This window comes from Corvus moneduloides, chromosome 5 (genome assembly GCF_009650955.1).
Source record: "Corvus moneduloides isolate bCorMon1 chromosome 5, bCorMon1.pri, whole genome shotgun sequence".
NCBI classification, from domain to species: domain Eukaryota; kingdom Metazoa; phylum Chordata; class Aves; order Passeriformes; family Corvidae; genus Corvus; species Corvus moneduloides.
This window is the reverse complement of record NC_045480.1, coordinates 24,220,262-24,238,033: the sequence shown is the minus strand read 5'-3', so window position 1 is coordinate 24,238,033 and position 17,772 is coordinate 24,220,262. Positions and strand designations below refer to the sequence as shown.

At 40.1% G+C, this 17,772-nt stretch overlaps 1 protein-coding gene across 6 annotated transcripts in view; it reads right to left on the bottom strand.

Annotated features, from left to right (window-relative positions):
* Positions 1-17,772, bottom strand: part of LIMCH1 (LIM and calponin homology domains 1) — a 177,293-nt gene that overhangs the window by 45,713 nt on the left and 113,808 nt on the right. For 5 of the 6 annotated variants that reach the window (XM_032108113.1, XM_032108115.1, XM_032108114.1 and 2 more), the window contains 9 exons: positions 16,749-16,944; positions 12,175-12,424; positions 11,243-11,515; positions 7,177-7,467; positions 5,673-5,927; positions 4,023-4,364; positions 3,016-3,342; positions 2,201-2,434; positions 967-1,215 (listed from right to left, as the gene is read on the bottom strand). In XM_032108113.1, coding sequence (XP_031964004.1) covers positions 967-1,215; positions 2,201-2,434; positions 3,016-3,342; positions 4,023-4,364; positions 5,673-5,927; positions 7,177-7,467; positions 11,243-11,515; positions 12,175-12,424; positions 16,749-16,944 — 2,417 coding nt within the window. Of the gene's footprint in view, positions 1-966; positions 1,216-2,200; positions 2,435-3,015; positions 3,343-4,022; positions 4,365-5,672; positions 5,928-7,176; positions 7,468-11,242; positions 11,516-12,174; positions 12,425-16,748; positions 16,945-17,233; positions 17,419-17,772 lie in introns of those variants that run through there. The other variant, XM_032108117.1, reaches the window with a different exon arrangement.

The window sequence follows — 17,772 nt, the reverse complement described above, 5'->3', positions numbered from 1 at the left end:
GTAATTGCAACTGGACCCATACAATTTGTGCAACTGTCACTTGTACTAGTAAAGCTGACCAAAACAGAACCGTACTGTTCAGGGACTATGTATTCATCAAACAAGACTTACCTGATCATCCTGAGGTCAAACTACATAAGAACAGCACCTATCCCTCCTCAAACATACATAAACATACTTATGCCCCACATTATAAAAATCTGCTGAAGTAGATTTAAAATGTGCGGAGAAAATAGTTACTGAAAATAGACAATGTCTTAGCATTTACATTGTGCCATACATGCAATGAATGGAGACAAAACTTAACAGTTACATTCCACAGCAGTGCTTAGTACCGCTATTACTGAAGCATGAAAGAGACAAATATCACAGTCAGAAAGTGAGTCACAGAATGCCCTTTTTCATTTTGGAAGTCTTGTTTTTGTGTTTGGGTTTTTTGTTGTTGTTTGTTGGTTTTTGGGTTTTTTTGTTAGTTGGTTTTGGTTTTCTTTCCTCAGTGGGGGAGTATAGCTGAAAAAAGCTACTGGTAATACACAAACCAGCGACATCCACTAAAATGATGGTCTTGTTTAGAGCTATGCAAACCACATATTTGTATCTGGGATTTATCATAAAGGAGCATCAAGTGCAAAAGTCAATACTACAACATTTCTAATCATGGGAGAAATAGAATAAACATCTCTCGATGAGCAGAGTCCATTTTAGCCTCTCCTCTTCATAAACTTTTCTTGCAATTCAATATGTATACTGTAATCAGATATTCCTTTCACTTACCTTTCAATTAAATATTTTTTAAAAATCAAAATAAAATTCATTACACAGCTATTCTTTTTGTTTCTAAAATGTGTATTACTGACATACAGTGTTTTAGTCTGGATTGAAAACACACCAGGCAATGCACAATCTGAACTCTGAAGAGTGCACACAGGGCTCTACAAGCTGCGTGATTCACACCAGAAAGCTCACATTTGCAGACGCTCATCCTTGGATGAAAGTGTTTCCATTTTATTTTCCTCAGGAACCTCCGGAAGCTTAGATGTTTGACCAAGGTGGACTTCACTGTGACCATCTTCACCCACTTGGGCAGTACTAATAATCTCATCTTGTCCTGTGGGTGGGAGACTGTCCTTCTCCTGCCCTTGCTGCTGTTCTTGCAGTGGTTCTATTGCAGGTTTTCCAGAACTGTTAGTGTAGACTTGTGGACATTTTTCAGGCCTGAGTGAGCCAAAGGCAGTAGTGCAAAGGGATGTATTAAGCAACATTTCAAAAATCACATATACATAATGAAAAGCATAACTATAAATTAACAAAAAACAACCCCTACAAACCCAAATAGCTGACAGGGGATAAGCTAAGTGAGGCAGGAGCAAAACCCATCATTTTAAGAGTCAAATGCTTGTACCATTCTTTTAAGTCAGAAAATAAACTGTCCAAGACACCACAGAAAATTAAAGTATTAAGTCCATAATTTAACCAAGATATTCAACTTAAGGTCTTTTCAACACTAAGCCACTGTTGAATTCTATGGTAGATTACAGGTTTGTTTTCCCTTGGCAGAGCTGTAAGCTAGTTTTTCATCCATGTCTGTACAGGTGCATGCATATCCTTCTCCTCATGTACTCTGAAGAGGCTGATGAGTAAGAACCTTTCCACTCTTGCTTGCATGTGGCTCAACCACCAAATGATAACTCTTTTCAAAGGCTTCAACACTCACACAGACTCAAACATCTGAACAAAGGTGCTTAGAAAGACATTAAGCATTATCAGAAAGAATCTTGGGATCTCTAGATTTCCTGTTAGGAATTCACTGGCACTAATTAAGCCATAGAAAATCATCTAACCTACTACATCCAGCATATCCATTTCTAGCTGGAAACATTTGTAATGATTACCTCATATTCAACCAGAAACCTTTGCAAATGTAATGCAAATGTAATGCAAATGTAATTGCTACGTAGATCTGTTTCCACACACTGTTAGAATTTTGCCTCTGGTAGAACTCTGGTCTGAGTCTCTACATGGCTCTACTAAAAGGTACAGAAACCTTCTATTGCCTTCTACTGAGCAGAAAGAATCAGCACAGAACCGAGAACAAGCATGAAAAAAGCCACTACTGGGCCACCAGAAATCTTCCTGATAAAGAGATCTTGACAAACAGCCCACAGGGCTAGCTAAAAGGCACAGAGAAAAACTTTCTTACCTCGTGGTTTTCTTCGCAAGTTCTGTAGCTGTGCCCTGCTTATTCTGCTGCTTTGAAAATGGCATGGGAAGGAACTGCTTAACACTGGGCCCAGGTTGTTTAAGAAAAGCTCCAGTTCTTCTGGCTAACATGTCATCTCTTTGTGGGTCTGGAAATTTCATGTTGCTTTCTGTTCCATCACTCTGCAGCTGAGGGATTTCAAGCTGTTCTTGTTTCACTTCTTGTGTGACAGTACTGCTCAGAGAGACAAGTGACACTGTTCCATGATAATGCTTGTATAGCAAGTGGCGCTCAGGCATGTTACTGTTCATGATGGCAACTAGCTGCTCAGCAGAGTCAATGTTACTCAAAACAAAGTTCAGAGTGATGGACAACTAGGCAAACTAGGCATCTTTAGCCACAGCACGGGGAGTAAGAGGAAAATCTGTTGAACCCCACACTTATGTAGGTGATTCGTTAGAAGTTGGGAATTGCATACAAATCTACACGACAAATTATTCACTTGGAAGCTGGCATAAAAATCTAGACAAAGCACCATGGTTTGCAAAAGAAATACCCCCAAAAGATGAAAGACTATTTTCATGCTGAACAGTAATTAACAACTGAAGCACTTAAATATTATGAAAGAAAACAGGCTGTTTCATGTTCATAGGATACATTCTTGTAAGTAATTTTACAAAACAGAACACATGCCATGATGAATGAGTAAAACACATCTTTAAAGCCCATGTGAAGAATGGGACAACATTGCTGATTGATCCAAGCTAACACCACACACAAACCAGGCTCAGAGGGATCTGCTTCTGTTCTCTGACCTTTCTCCTTCCTGCAGAGTCTTCAAATCCTTCTCACGAGCTACAGCCTCCTCTTGCTGCTGCTGCAGCAGATGAGGAGGTACTGACAGGGGAGGACAATGTGTGGGAATGGAGCTAGCGGTACGCCTCAGGAAAGTTCCCATTCTTCTAACCAACATATCATCTCTTTCAATATCTGGTACATTCCTGTCACATTCTTCCTTGGTGCTTTCTTGCTGATTGCCCAAACTCCACGGGGTTTGTTTCTCAGAGATGACATCAGAAGCCGGTACAGGTGATGGAATTCTCTTGCAAGAGTCATCTGTACCTGACTTGACTCCACCCTCACTAGTGATGAGAATGAGAGGACGGATGAGACAGACAAAACATTCTCAGGTCAAATGAAAGGCAAGAAAAGGAGTTGTCTAACTCAGTTTACCAATGTTTTATAAACACACAAACGTAGCTGAATGAATTGCTTGCTAAAAGTATTCATTACATATTCTTACTGCAGCCACAGACTAAGTGATTAAAGAAATGCCAAAGAAAGAACTGTTAATGTGTTAACGACCCAGATAATTCTTCTCCAGACGAATGCCAGAAACACAGAGCAGCAGTACACCATCTTCAAAAAGAAGGTAAATCCATTAGGTTTGAAAACATTTTTTGAAGATCAGTAAGGCCAGCAAGCTGAATGACAAATTCCTAATGTGCTGAAAGCAGGCAGAGCGAAGCTGCTGGAATTCAAGCAGCAGAAAGATCATGAATGAGAGCTCACCCTCTGAGATACCACTGACTTCACTGCCCATCAGAAATTTTGAGCAAGTGTTCAGAAGGCCTGTGTGCAGCGTTTTGTGCAATCCTAAACATGTTAAGATACTGTGAAGACATCAGATGTCTTCTGAACAAGGCTGTGCGCATAAACAGCTCTTAGGTTTATGCTGCAGTGCACTCCCATGCAGGTCAGCATCAGGCAAGAACAGGTCTCATTTACAGCTTAGTAGCACTTCCTAAGCCACACCAAATACCTGGACTCATTTTCTGGCTCAGATACTTTGCTGTGTTCAGCAAACCCAAGACTGACAACAGTGGTTGGAGGAGAGCTTTCAACACCAGAGTGACTCTCCACACTGTCTTTCTTGCTTTCCTCTTCTGTTCTGCTCTTGGATGAAGCTCTGCCAATAACGAGCTTGTCCCATTTCTGTTGATCAATCTCAGTTACTGGCCCAAAATGCACAAACTTCTGCTTGGGGCTACCAGCCTTTTTGTTTGCTCTGGTTTTGCGGACAGCAAAATCATCCTGGGCTGCTGCTTTTACCGTGGTATCAGTTGGTGGCAGAGTGTTGCTGGAACACTTGAAATCTTCTTCACTGGTCATAATGAGGAATAAAAGAATGTCCCCAACATGAGACCCTCAGAATAAAACAAATTAAATGCTCCTAAGGTTTTGAAGGGGTTTTATTTTAAAAGTCAAGGACATAGGTATAAACAGCTGTGGCATACTGAATCCCCAATGACATATAAAATCCAAACATACTGCAGATCTGTGGGGAAAAGTCTGGAGCACATCCTTGGAAGCACTTCCTGAGGTCAAGGAATGTAGCATATGGCCTGTTACAAATTCAGTTGCTCACCCTAACAAAGCCACAGTTTCCTTATCTGCTCACATAAACCCAGGCCACGCACTACATGTAACTGTATGGAACTAGAACTCACTTTGGCATGAGGGAGTTACAGTGGCATGGGAGCACTAGCAAGGGCAATTCACATACCCAAAACCAAGCAGAATGAATCCTGATTTTAATAAGTCACCTCAAAAGTAATGGAGAGACTACTAATATCTTTAGGATGAGAGAATGATTGAGTTTTGATTTATTAGAGCTAAAATTACATACAATAACCACATTGTTAGAAGAATGCCAGAACAGACAGCCATCTTTAATTGCAAAACGGCATGCACCTAAACAGGAAGGCTAGGAGTTGTTATCCTTTCCTACTGGAGCCACAAATCACCTGCCTATGTTATAGTCCATCTCCATAGGGAAACAGATTAGAATACCTGCTTTATACTGGATCCCTTTGTAGAGGTTTTGTTAACAACAAGAGCATACAAACACTATACCAAGAGGCTCCTGAAAGCCCTGCTGCAGTGAGAAACAGTGCTGGTGTATTTACACAGCACTGGAGTACACTGCTATGCTGATGTATCAGCTCAGGTCTCAAAATAGTATAGAGACATTAATGCAAAGATGCTGATCCTCAGGTAATACTCCCAAGGTATAAAACACCCCAAGTCCTGAAGACAGCTTGGTAAGGAGCAACGTAGTTGCTACTGTATTAGCAGTATCACTTGGAACTCTGCGCTGCTCAGCTTCAAGCAGCTTCAAAGCAAATTCAGCCACAAGACAAGAGGGACCTTTCTGATATTGTATCAAGAGCGTCCACAAGAAAAGTGACCGTGAAACTACTATAGTGCTCTAAATGATGGACACACTTTCATTTCATGATAGACAGCATCTCTGTAGAGATTTCTGGATTCCTCCTGAAAACTGAAATAGGTAAGGACTGGTTGTCGACAAGGCATTCTTCAAGTTTAAAATCACAAGCACACAAGCAGATTGTGGCAAGCTAAACATGCTTCCCAGGGTGCCAATCCTGCCCACAAGCAGAAACCATACCTGGGCTCCCCTGAAAGTTTCAGTCTTTTCCAGGTCTCCAGATCTGCTTTTGTTATAGAGGCATTGACAAAAATCACATCATCTTGTAGCTGAGGAAGGATGCTTTGAGATTTCTGTTTCGCCAAATCATCTCTCTCATTATCAGGCTCTTTCACCTGTTGTTCCTCCTCTGACTCAGTCTTCTCATTTTGCAGAAGTGAGTTCTCTTTGCTTGTAACTATTTGCCTTACTGATGTCATGTGCACCCGTCTTCTTCTAATTTAATGCACATTCAAGTTCAGCAAGGAAAGATATTTTGGGGAAGCAATTATAAATCAGTGTCAAAATAAGAGGTTCAGAGCTCAAGAAGATAAAACTGATTTTATAATATTAGTTTCACATTAATTTTAGGAAGTAAACATGGAATGAATCATTTGAAGTTCAAACCTCTCAGATATGCTACCCTCCTCATGCACTACTGAGACCACTTCTTCACATGAGCTTCTATTCCCAGCTCAAGTAAGAAAAATCTTTATGCTATTACTGTATTAAGCATTTCTGCAATAAGATTTCTCTTAAATAGTCACAAATATCTCATTTGCATATTAATCACACAGTGAATTCAAGTTTGCTCTCAAACATACTACAGAATTTCTTTGATCTTAAGAGTCATGTCAATAGCATTGGACTATTAAAATGTGGTTAGGTGCTCCTCAGATGTCCTGCCAAAGTAGTCATTAGAAAATGTTAACATAATCAAATTACCAGCAACAGAATGACACATTTGATATTATTGAAAAGAGCACCTAAATATTAAAAGAATTTTTCTGAACATGTAATTTGTTACAGTCAAGGTTCCCTGTAATGTGTATACAGTGGTTTTATCTAGAATCACATCCGTTTGCCCAAGTAAAACAAAAATATTTGTTTCCTGAAAAAGATCTCTATCTAGCAGGTTCAGCAGCTTCTTAAAGGTCTGTATCACTGAACTGAAGAAAGAGGAGATTTTCTAGGCTGAAGCCTTGTAACCCATGATCCATTTCCCAAAGCAATGCTGCGTAAGGCATATTAGGACCACGTGCAACATAATTCAGTGCAGCACAGCAGGCATATATAAGCAGTGCCTTAACTAAAGACTCATCTGGTCCGTGTTTTATGCACGGTATTAAAAGAGCATGAGATGAAAGACATGCACCCAAAAACGTGCACTGAAAGTGATCAGAAAAATGGCTGAGATGCAAAACATATTTTCTAAGTTTATTCTCCATTACCCATGCTCATGAGCTGTCTCATGAGCTTAGATAACAAAAGTGTCCTGCCTTTATCTTATTTACACCCATAGCCAATTAAAACCTCTCCTCATACTCTAACAAAAAATTAGTTTGGTTCACTTTATGATAAAACATTTGCATGTACTTTAACCTGTAAGGTTTTTTTGTAGCCAAGATAGCTTTAGGCCTATACAGCAATATGCCATGGTGAAATTAAGCATTATAATTGAAAGAATAAGATCACGAATGCACACCTTGCATGTTCCTTTTTTTCCATCTGCAATGGCTTTTTAACATCTTCCAGTTTACCCTTCTCTTTACTTGTATAGGGTCCAACTAAAAAGGAGTTAAATGGAACTATATGTTTGGGTTGATTCATTCTGGCTCTCCGGGTGGCAAAGTCATCCTTTTCTAAGTCAGGAACTCTGCTGGCTGCTTCATCTTCTGAACCAGAATCCTTTCCTTGATAATGTGTCATGAAGGGATTGTCCTTGCGAAGGATGATGTCTGGGGTTCTTCTGTTGTCTTCATGTACCGGCGTTTTACTGACACAGAGCAAAATTAAATAAAGCTCTTGATGCACCAGGGGAGGAGAGGGCAGTGCAGCACTCATCTCCAGGTCAAAAAACAAGCACAGTTAATCAAAAATGCTCCGAGTTGCTGTTAGATTGCACAAAGCCTAGCTAGAAATAAAACTTATCATATACAAGTAGCAAATCCACAAGGACTTTACATTAAAAAATCAGCATGTTGGACCTTTATTTATTTTAGCTATAGCTGGAAAAACCAGCAAGAAAAAATTTCAGCACACGAGATGCAGTGAATATAGTACTTCTTGAACACTTCAAACAAAGGAAGAAATGTGATGCAAATACCTAATCCCTGGCAAATGTTGCTGAGTCCTGAAATATTAGATACTTGGCATTTTTCTTAATAGCTCTATTCAAAACAACGCCATCTGAGTAATCACTGAGGCCGTCTACCCTACTGTTCTTAACTTCTTTCTTCTCACATGCATCTATGATTGATTCCTTTCCTAATTAACCTTTCCTTTCCCACAGAGTAAGCTCTCTATGCCAGTGCTGACATAGAGTAGCTACGATGATAGCACCAGTACACCAGTGATACTGGCATGCTGGAAAACATTGCCACCTGCCCTCATCAGAAACACAACTGCTATCAACACAGCCTTGCTCTTACTGAAGATTACGACAATAAAGACACTTGACAGCTGGTACCCATAAAGATTAAGCTGCTTTTAACTTGTAAGGGTCAATACTCTTAGGCAAACTGGAAAGACAGATGGCAGGAGCGAGGCAACTCTCCCATTTAAAAATCTAATTGTATGCATTGATATTTTAGGAAGTTGGGCAGCAAGGACTGTTCCATGCAGTACTTTTGTAGGCATTTGCTCTTTCATGTAGCACACCTTGTTATACAAAGCGAAATAGAGGGGATCACAAAGGATTAAACAGACTGCCACTAAGAAAGGAAATCTGAATAGCTCAGGGGTTTCTCCGAGTTTCTCTACTATTCTAAATATAAGGAGTCCTATAATAAGCTGCTTTTTAAAAGCATTTAAAACATTTTAAATCCCTGCAAGACACCACTTATTTTAAGTTCTCAGCTGCCCTTTCAAAGTACTGCTCCACAAAGTTTCTGGAGAAACTTATGGGGAAGCCATAAACCATCCCTGACAGACCAGCCTTTCTCAGGCTCAAAAGACTAACGAAATTGTCTGCCTTTGCCTTCTTATGCTGCAAAACACAGGATCCCCTGTTAGCGATGTGGAGAGTATGGTCTCAAATTAGCTAAAATCAACTTTTTCCTTAGATCTCTCTGAAGGATCAAGATTTCATTTAAGGCAACAGAACAACACTGGCCAATAGCACTCCAAATGGGAACTGCTGTCCCTCTTCCTCATGAACATTTGTGTTCACAACAGCTTCAGAAACAGCTGGCTCACCAAGTGATTATTCAGTGGAAACTACTGGATTTTTCAGTCTCATGTCCACCAATGCTATTGAAGCTTGAGAGCCTCAAATGCAGCATTTCTGAGAGCAGTGTTTTTGGCAACAAAGAAATATTGAGTTATAGTACACAAAAGTACAACTGTGAGTCATTGCAATGAGAAATTTACAGCTTTTAGTATGTAACTAGACTTCAGTAATCAGCTTCTAGGTTGAGAATATTTTCCATTCATTTACATTAGCTGACATTTTGAGTTCCCCTGAAACAGTTTATGATGGTCTCAAAAGTGGTTTTTTAGGCCAGTTTACCACGGTATAGATAGCAAAGACTCTAACTAGTAGATTTAGCCGCAAATTTCTCTTGCACACCCAGCCCCAGCTGTTGCAGAAACAGTAAATGGGTCTATGCTGGTACAGTAAGTGCTTCCAAAGTGACTGCAAGCATTTGAACGCTCTGAAGCAAGGTCTCATACAGGCTTGTGGACCCTTATATTGCATTTCAGGACAATGGAAGGGTTTTGGATGACTATGCTCTGTCAAGGAAAGACTCCATATTCCTTTTGCAACAAACATATAATAAACGCTTGCTCCCATTTCTATCTTAAATTCTCCTCTCCATCAACTCTTTCAACACAATTATCCTCTTTTTAGGGTGTCTCCATGAATGTGACCCTTACCTTTCATATACAATACAGTAAATAAGAGACAGATATGCAGGCAAAAAGCAAGCAAGGAGGATCACATATCAATAACACAACATGCAAGACAGACAATACACTCTTTTGGGAAGGGGAATTGCTTTTTGGCATGCATTTATATAGCATCTAATTCAGCTAACTGAAGATTAGGAACTGAAGGTTCCCAGAACATGCTACAGCAATGGAGATAAGCACTTAGACTCCAAGCAAAACATACATTTGCATACAAGTTCAAATCCTTCCTGTTCAGGACTCAGAAAGGTCCCCTACTGAGTTAAAGGTTTAGGAACAATTAGATGCCTTGTAGAACTCAAAAGTCACAGTGGGTGATCTCCCGAGGTCAATAAGTTGAGAGGAAACAGCCTGTAAACAACTCAAAGAAACTAAAATACAACTGACAACCTCAGGTGAAAAAAAAAGAGAGGCTGGTATCAGAGTAAGATGAGAGAATAAGAGGGGTGAAAGAAAAAAAAATTAGAATACAGAAACAAGAGGGACTGAGAATTGCTGAGTGCCATTAGTGCATGGAAAATTGAACTTGATACCAAGAAGAGAGATAAAACGGAGATGTTCAAAAAACAGAGAAGAATAATAAGGCATTAAGAAATATGATTAAACACTCCCCTGTATCCTAAAGTGCAACTACTGAATTCTTCCCTTCTCCTCACCCACTATTCTTCCACTTCCACATACAAAGAATTTTCCTTACAGACTGCTGCCCCCAATGCCTTTTCTGCTGTGTCTTCCTACAATCCCCAGAAGCAGGCTCCTACTTCACTACAGTGAAGCTTGGGTTACAAACTTCTGCTCTTTGACCCTTAGCTGGGACAGAAAACTATAATCTCCTCCTTCGTCCAGCTGCCAAATTCCACAAGTTGCTTCCACTGAGAGCAAGGAAGAAAAATTACTTGTTATTTCTCTTCCCTTCTCCATAAGCCCTGTCAGGACAACAGATTGTTCAAAGAAAGAACCACACATTTGTTCACACATCCTTCCTTTAATATCCAAATTGAACAACATCCCAAAATAAATAACACAGGTAATAAGCAAATAACTACCTATATTCCATTCTAAAGTCGGTCAAATTATGTCTGCTGAACTATGCCTCCATACTTTAACTGGTACATGTGTTAACAAGCACTGTGCTTTTATAGTTCCTGCCAATAAAAATAAATGTATCATTTATTAACATGGCTAAAAATATCAACCACCTAAAAGTGTGGTTCAGTAAACTAAACCATCCCACCAGCAACAAGTAATGGAGATTCCTGAAACTTTTACCTAGTCTATGCATTTTTAATGTAGATTTCTCTATATTTTAATTTTAATTAAAAAAAAGAATTTAATACAAGAAAGCATTAAGTGGAAGGCGACAAATAGTCTGTGTAGTAGTTTTCCTGGAGCCTGTTTACATTATGCCGTAAGACAATACAATTTCTCAACACAATTGCAGTTAGCATCACACAACTCTGCAAACCACAGCTGCCACATCACAAGCTTTTTCAGACCAAGACCTTCACTAGCAATTGTGAGTGCTTAGCAGACTGGATTTTTGTTAGGAGATGTGAAATCACAGCGCATCAAGGAAGCCCACACTTCAGCCAATCCTAAAATTGTGAAGCGTGCACGATTTCCCACACCATTGGGCTAACCTGCCATAGCGCTGGGCTGCTGACATGACCTTAATACCAGCTTGTTCCAGTCTTCTTAACTTTCTGATCTCTTCTTCATCTTTCCCCTTGGGTGCCGACGTTTCTTTTGCACTACGTGAAGGAGACTGGTCTATGGAGTTTTTTTCACTTTGATTCAAACCTAATTGATTTTTAAGGGAGCTTGCTTCAGGAGCCATGGAGGCCACTTTCTCCTTTTCACACAGTCCTGATGCTTCATTCAGTTCTTCTTCTATGGTTTCAGGGTGGGGTTTGCTATTGAATTATACAAGGCAGTTTAATGTAGGCTGTGCCTAAAACATACACACTTACAAGCACATTTTGCTGACATCATGGTGCCAAAGGATGAATTCTGATGAATAATCAGGAAAGTTAATTATGCTCTTTAGTGGAAGTTCTTAGTCCAAATCAAAAGTGAAGTATTAGTTGACAAAACCAACATACAGAAACACAGAGTCACAGCTATACAAACCATACTGGTGTATAAAATACAACATACAAACAAATTGATTTTACAAAAAACACAGCAAAAATATTATCTATTTTGATTGAATATATCAAACATTAATTTCAAGTATCGTTTGTCCATAATTGTCTTGAGAACTGAAACAGATTGTCCAGAACAGTTTTTTCCAGCCTTGGGGTTTGAGTCAACATCCATGTTACTTATATTAACCAACACCTTGTCAAACACAAGCTATACATTGCATTGTATGGAAAATAATGACATCACGACAATGATTTTCCACTTGTTGCTTTTCTACTAGCTTCACCAATTGCTAAAAACTACTTGTCAGTACCATACCAGCCAGAGATTCATTACAGTATCATATACTTTGTGAAAAGAACGAAAATTGGGCAAGTGTTAAAGTACCATCACTGAGGAAAGGAGTAGGTGGACAGGCCAGTCTTACCTGAAAGGTCTGTCTCCTAGTGGTGAAGTCGCTGTGCTCCAGCTCTTTCGGTACTCCTCTCGTTCAGCTTTCTTTTTCCGAAGCGGAGCAGGTACATAGAAAGTCTGATTACTCTTGTTTGGGAGGTACTGGTTAAAAGGCACAGCTGATTTAGGTTCACCGTGTGAGGTCCGCCTCGCCAACATATCATCTTTTTTCACATCTGGCATCTTTCTGTGTGGCAGGTCAGTTTCTGAGTCACTTCCTCTCCCTAGTGAGGAAGGAGAAAAAAAATCCTTTTTATTTTCACTTTCATCCAGTTACATTTTTTAGAACTATAAATCAGAGAAGACACCACCAAAAAATTAAATTTAGCCACTTCTACCTGCATTTGTATTTTAGAATCAGTCACTGAAGGTAGTAGCCATAACGTCTACACAGACAGTAAACTTTTTTCCATCATGCACTGAAAAACTCATCTTCAGCCACAAGTCACATCAAAAAACCTTAGGTTTAAACCAAGCCAGACTTGTCAATCACATAGGATAGAAGTTTACCTGCCTAAAGCCCAGATAACCCGTAGTTGCACATAAGGGCATGCCTGATGTGATTCACACTCTTGAACCTAGACTTGTATGTGCCTAGCTCAAGCAAAAGCAAAAAAGGGTTCTGTGTTGTACAGCTACAGAATAGCAGGAATATGTGGATGTTTCCACACACACACACACATTAACGTGGCAATTTGAACATAGACAGCATCAGTCAAGACCTGAGAACAGCATCAGCTGCTATGAACCAGAAAGCTTGATCGTCTCTCTCCAGTCTCATTGGTTACCTAGTCAATCAGTCTAGCACACTGCAAAATAAACAGAGACTTGATCCCCTGGTGGAAAGGTGCAAGGAGAGAGGGCAGTGATCTCAGGATTTAGAGGTTAGATCAGTACAATGAAGAAATAAAGTGGGAGAGAAAAATTGAGAGTTGGAGAGAATAAGATAAGAGGTTAACAGAGCTGGGTGATTACTTGATTTCATTCAAATGAACTAAGCTTCCTAGTATTTACAACCCATTTAAAACACTGAAACTTAGGCAAGTTTCTGACTTGAAACTCCCAAATTGTAGGACAAACACCCTAAAGAGCACTTGCAGTGTGGAACTGCTCTCATAGCCATTTTGGAAGCCACTTCATAGACATTCACTAGATTCCCTGCACCATCATGAGGCTTTTAAAATAATTTCACGAAGAAGCTCTGCAAACAGTTTTCTCCCAGCAGCGTAACCTCATCATGGGCCCTGGTTTGAAGAGTGAAATGGAGTGTGTTCAGTCATTTGTCCCATCAACATTTGTGTGTTCTTCCAGCTTTGGACAGTTGAATGTCTCTGGTCCTTGGCCCCTTTGCATCACTTGCATATGCAATTAGCTGTTCCCCTTTTTGGGGTGAAGGGAAGCCACCCGAGTTGTGTCAATTCAACACACTAGTAAATTAATAGCTAATTCACTGTGCTACGTCCTGAACAACTGAAAACAATGAAGTCATAAAAATCACAAGTAGCTTGTGTATAATTCAAAGTGGGGGAAGAAAAAGCGGTCTAAATATGCTAGGAATGTTATTTGCAAAGAGCTTTTGCAGTAGATTGAGTTATTCATGATTTGCTTGGAGAGAGATGAAGAAGAGTGAAAAGGAACAGTAAGAAAAGACATGACACAATGGAAATCAATGTTAGACAAAAATCACAATTCACTTTTTTGTCAGAAGTCTTTTGCTTGGACAGTTTTTGTTAAGACCTTGTGACAACTAGCATCACAATTGGTACTCTGAGCCTATGTCTAAACAAAAAGTGGATATATGATCACAGCATCACAGGTGTCTGAGGATAGCTGGGGTTTGAAGAACTGTAGTGTCATTAGACAGGGAAGGGCACAGAGTAACTAAAAGATAAGAAAAAGATCCCTTACTGTTAATTGCTATTCTGTTTGCTTTTGAGTTTGCTCTATTTTTGTAACACATGAAAACCAGTCTTGAACTGGCAGAGAGAAATGCTGGAATAGATAACCACAGCAGCAGAGGAATTGGAACACATTCCTCTCCCTCATTACTGATGTGCCTACCAGCATCCTCAAGCTGAGTACTTCAAAGGAAAACAGCTTCTTTAATTATTCAGATTTTACTCGTGAAATTATTTTCAGCTCAAATTTGAAAAAGAAGTACTTGAAGCCAAAGTACCGAATGGAAGATGCAGCTGTGCTCTACATTTATAACCTTAAGTTTGTTGTTCTGCATTTCCAACTAGAAGCAGCAGCAGACAGTTTCCACAACTAGTAACAAGCAATTATACACTACAGACATCCACAGATCCTTCTTAAAAGGATCTATGCCCAGCTGCTGGCCAAGCAGAGGATTTTATTCACTGGCAACTCTAAAGGCAGTTCAGTCTGCAATTCTACTGTGTTTTAAATAACTGTTCGACTCTATCATTGGTTTTGTTTGATTTTTGCTAAGGGACAGGCTCTACATGGGACACCAGAGCAGCTCCTCAACAGTAAGACTAATCACAGATAGCATTTGTGAAGGTAGTATTACTTACTGCTTCCACCTAAACTAATCACCTTAGGATCACTTAAATAGCGTCCATTCATTTTTTTTTCCTCCTAGGAGTGGAAGGAATCATAGTTTTAGTTCACAGTAATATTATTTGGTTTGCAAAGCTCCTATTTGAATGGAGAAAGAAGTAATGAAAGCAAAATGTTTTCCTCCATCCAACTTTGCATATAGAATCATAGATTCGTTTAGATTGGAAAAGACCTCTAAGATCATCGAGTCCAATATATACTATTTCTATCAAAAACTACTCACAGCTGAGTGAAACACTGGCCTGCTGGGACCACAGGAAGAGGTTCAACATAAAAGAGGTCAGCCAAGTTACACCTCACCTGCAACTGTTGGAAGAGACAGCTGGGAAGTTATGGCAATAGTAAGCAAGGAAAAAAGGACACACTAGAAAGTGTTGGCTGGACAAGTCATACATGTGCACACAGCATTTGCACGCACCCTGGTGGAAGACTAATTTTTAAGAACAAGCTTTGTGTGCTTTCATCTTATTTTGTATCTGTTACAGACTCAGGAATGCGACAAGATAGTATGTCTTAGCAAACAATCTGTGGCAAAGAATCACAAAACCTTTCTAAAATCTGATAATACAGCAGAAGTTGACAGGAAGCAGCTACAGGACATATGCAACTGGCTGCCTACCAGTTCCAGGTAAACAGGGACACTGGACATCCCTTGAGCACTCAGGACAGAGCAACACTTTTACATTAAGACATGTGAGGTGCTCCTATTTGCCAACACCATGCTTGTCTCATTTGAGAAGGCAGAAAAACATTTTATAATGTGGAGCCTGTGCTCTGCTCAGCGTCTGAGGGGTCATGAGGCTGTTTCAGGGAATCAGCCCCAGTAGCTGTTTCTGGATGGTCAACCAGCAACAGCCCAAACACCACAGGCCATTCAGAGCAGCAGAGCAGATCTTAGCTCTGATTTTCCCAGAGCTCTTTCATAATTCTGCTGTGATACCAGCTCTCCCTGCCAGCTTTCCAGTTCTAAGGAGCTCCCCATCAACTCAGGAAATCTCTCATGTGTCCGGTTATGATTAGCACCAGTTTCTTTCACACTGCCAAAAGCAGTATGAACATCTGGTTCCTACCAAAAAGTCTTCCTGCCTTTCCTTTTTAAATTAAATAAACAACATTACCAAGGAGAAGTGATTCATGTGTGCAACATAACTTCATCTGATGATGAAGTTTGACTTACTCATCTGTTCATCAGGAATGTAACCGCGCAGAGAGCCTCAATCATACAACCTTCTGTCCTAAACCAGAATCCTGCTCATGATAGGTAACCTAAGTGCATGCTCCACACCTATCCCTAGCAAATCCTTCTTCATCCATCATGCTGTGTTTACAAACCTCTGAAAACCTCTTGAAATCAGAAAGAAATGCAGAGAAGCAGCATCCCTTCTGTATGCCTAGAGCTGCATGTCCTCTCACAAATGTGTACAAAGCTCTGATGCTGGAAAATACTAATATACCCAGTTTTCTAAATGCCATAAAAACAAATATGACATTTGGTAAAGTGCTGTACATCAGACTTCAAAACTCTGTCAAGTATCAGACATTCTCAAGATATTTCTATGTCATTTATCTGCCCTGCATTTAATTAAGCAAACATTTTATTCACTACAATTCACTACGCTCTGTTCCTGCAATTTTATTTCTTGCTTCAGCTTAGTTTATAAGTTAAAATGAGTCTGCAAAACATCCTCTTACACCAAAACCCAGAAAAGCACTCTTCCCATCATAAAATTACACTGCAGTGATGGAACTCATTTCCCAACGCTACACTATCTTGAGGCAAACTTCAGGTAAGTTGTTGGCAAAGTCATCTACACCTCGGGAGCACAGATCAGCATTCACAGAGTTCTCCCACCGGATTAGCCCTATTCAGAGGCTGTGTCCAGCTCCTGAATGGCACATTTATTACAGAACCATTACTTCTATGTCACAATGTTATGCATGTGCCGCACTGTGACTGGTACTTACCATCACTGCTCCCTCTGAGCACTACATCTGGAGACGGTGTCTGCTGCGAGCGGGAGCCAAAGGAGTCCAGACTGTCAAAGGAATCATCTCTGCCGTGGCGAGGCGGGGAGAGGGAATCGCTGCGCTCGGAGTCCCAGCAGTCTATATAGCCACTGTCACGAATGCTGCGTTTGGGGCTATCAATATCCTCTGTTTCCTACATGGAAATACAGCAGGAACCACTTTTATAAAGAAGGCACTGACATACCCGTGAGATGCATTGCACATCAGAGAGCAAAGCATCTTCCCAAATACTAAAAATCTCCTCCCCAAAAAAAAGGTTTCCTTAGTTTTTGCCCCTTCTTCCCTTCAAAACAAAGTGCAAGATTGCAATAAACCAAAATTTTATGCTGTTTAAGAAGAAACCACTCTCATTAGATTAGCACAATGAACTGAGAAAAAGTTCCAATAGACCAGTTAATAAACTGATCAAAAGTGAAAGTAACCTGAAACTTGACTTTTCGTCCACAGTCCATAGCACAGCCAAAGACACTATAATTTTAACATTGTGCCTGCATCAGGTTTAAGTTTGCTGCTTTCCAAAAGATCCCCCCACTCTCCTTGCCCATCTATTGTATCTGGCCAGGACCCCAGCAGACAGCATTTGTTGTTGCTGCTTCAGCTCAGCAAAATAATAAAGCAGTGTGCCCCAGCCTCCGTCTACCTTGAAGAGAAATTCTTGTTATGAAAGAGGGATGTCTTTCTCAAGCAATCAGCAATGAAAAATATGCAAAATGCTTTTCCCGATGCCTCAGAAGAATTCAGTTGTGCTCTTTACTCTTTGCCAGCTCCTGGCTCTGGGGGATATGAAAGCACTTGTAGCTGACCCACATGTTCAGAGCAGGGAGAACAATGGTTGTCTTTGACAGCCCTGTGATTATAAATTCTTTCCAGTGCAAGCAGCACATACTAAAACACTGAAACTCCAGCAGAGGGAAAGGTCAATAGAAGCCATCCTCACCCTTGCATTATAATAAATCCCTTG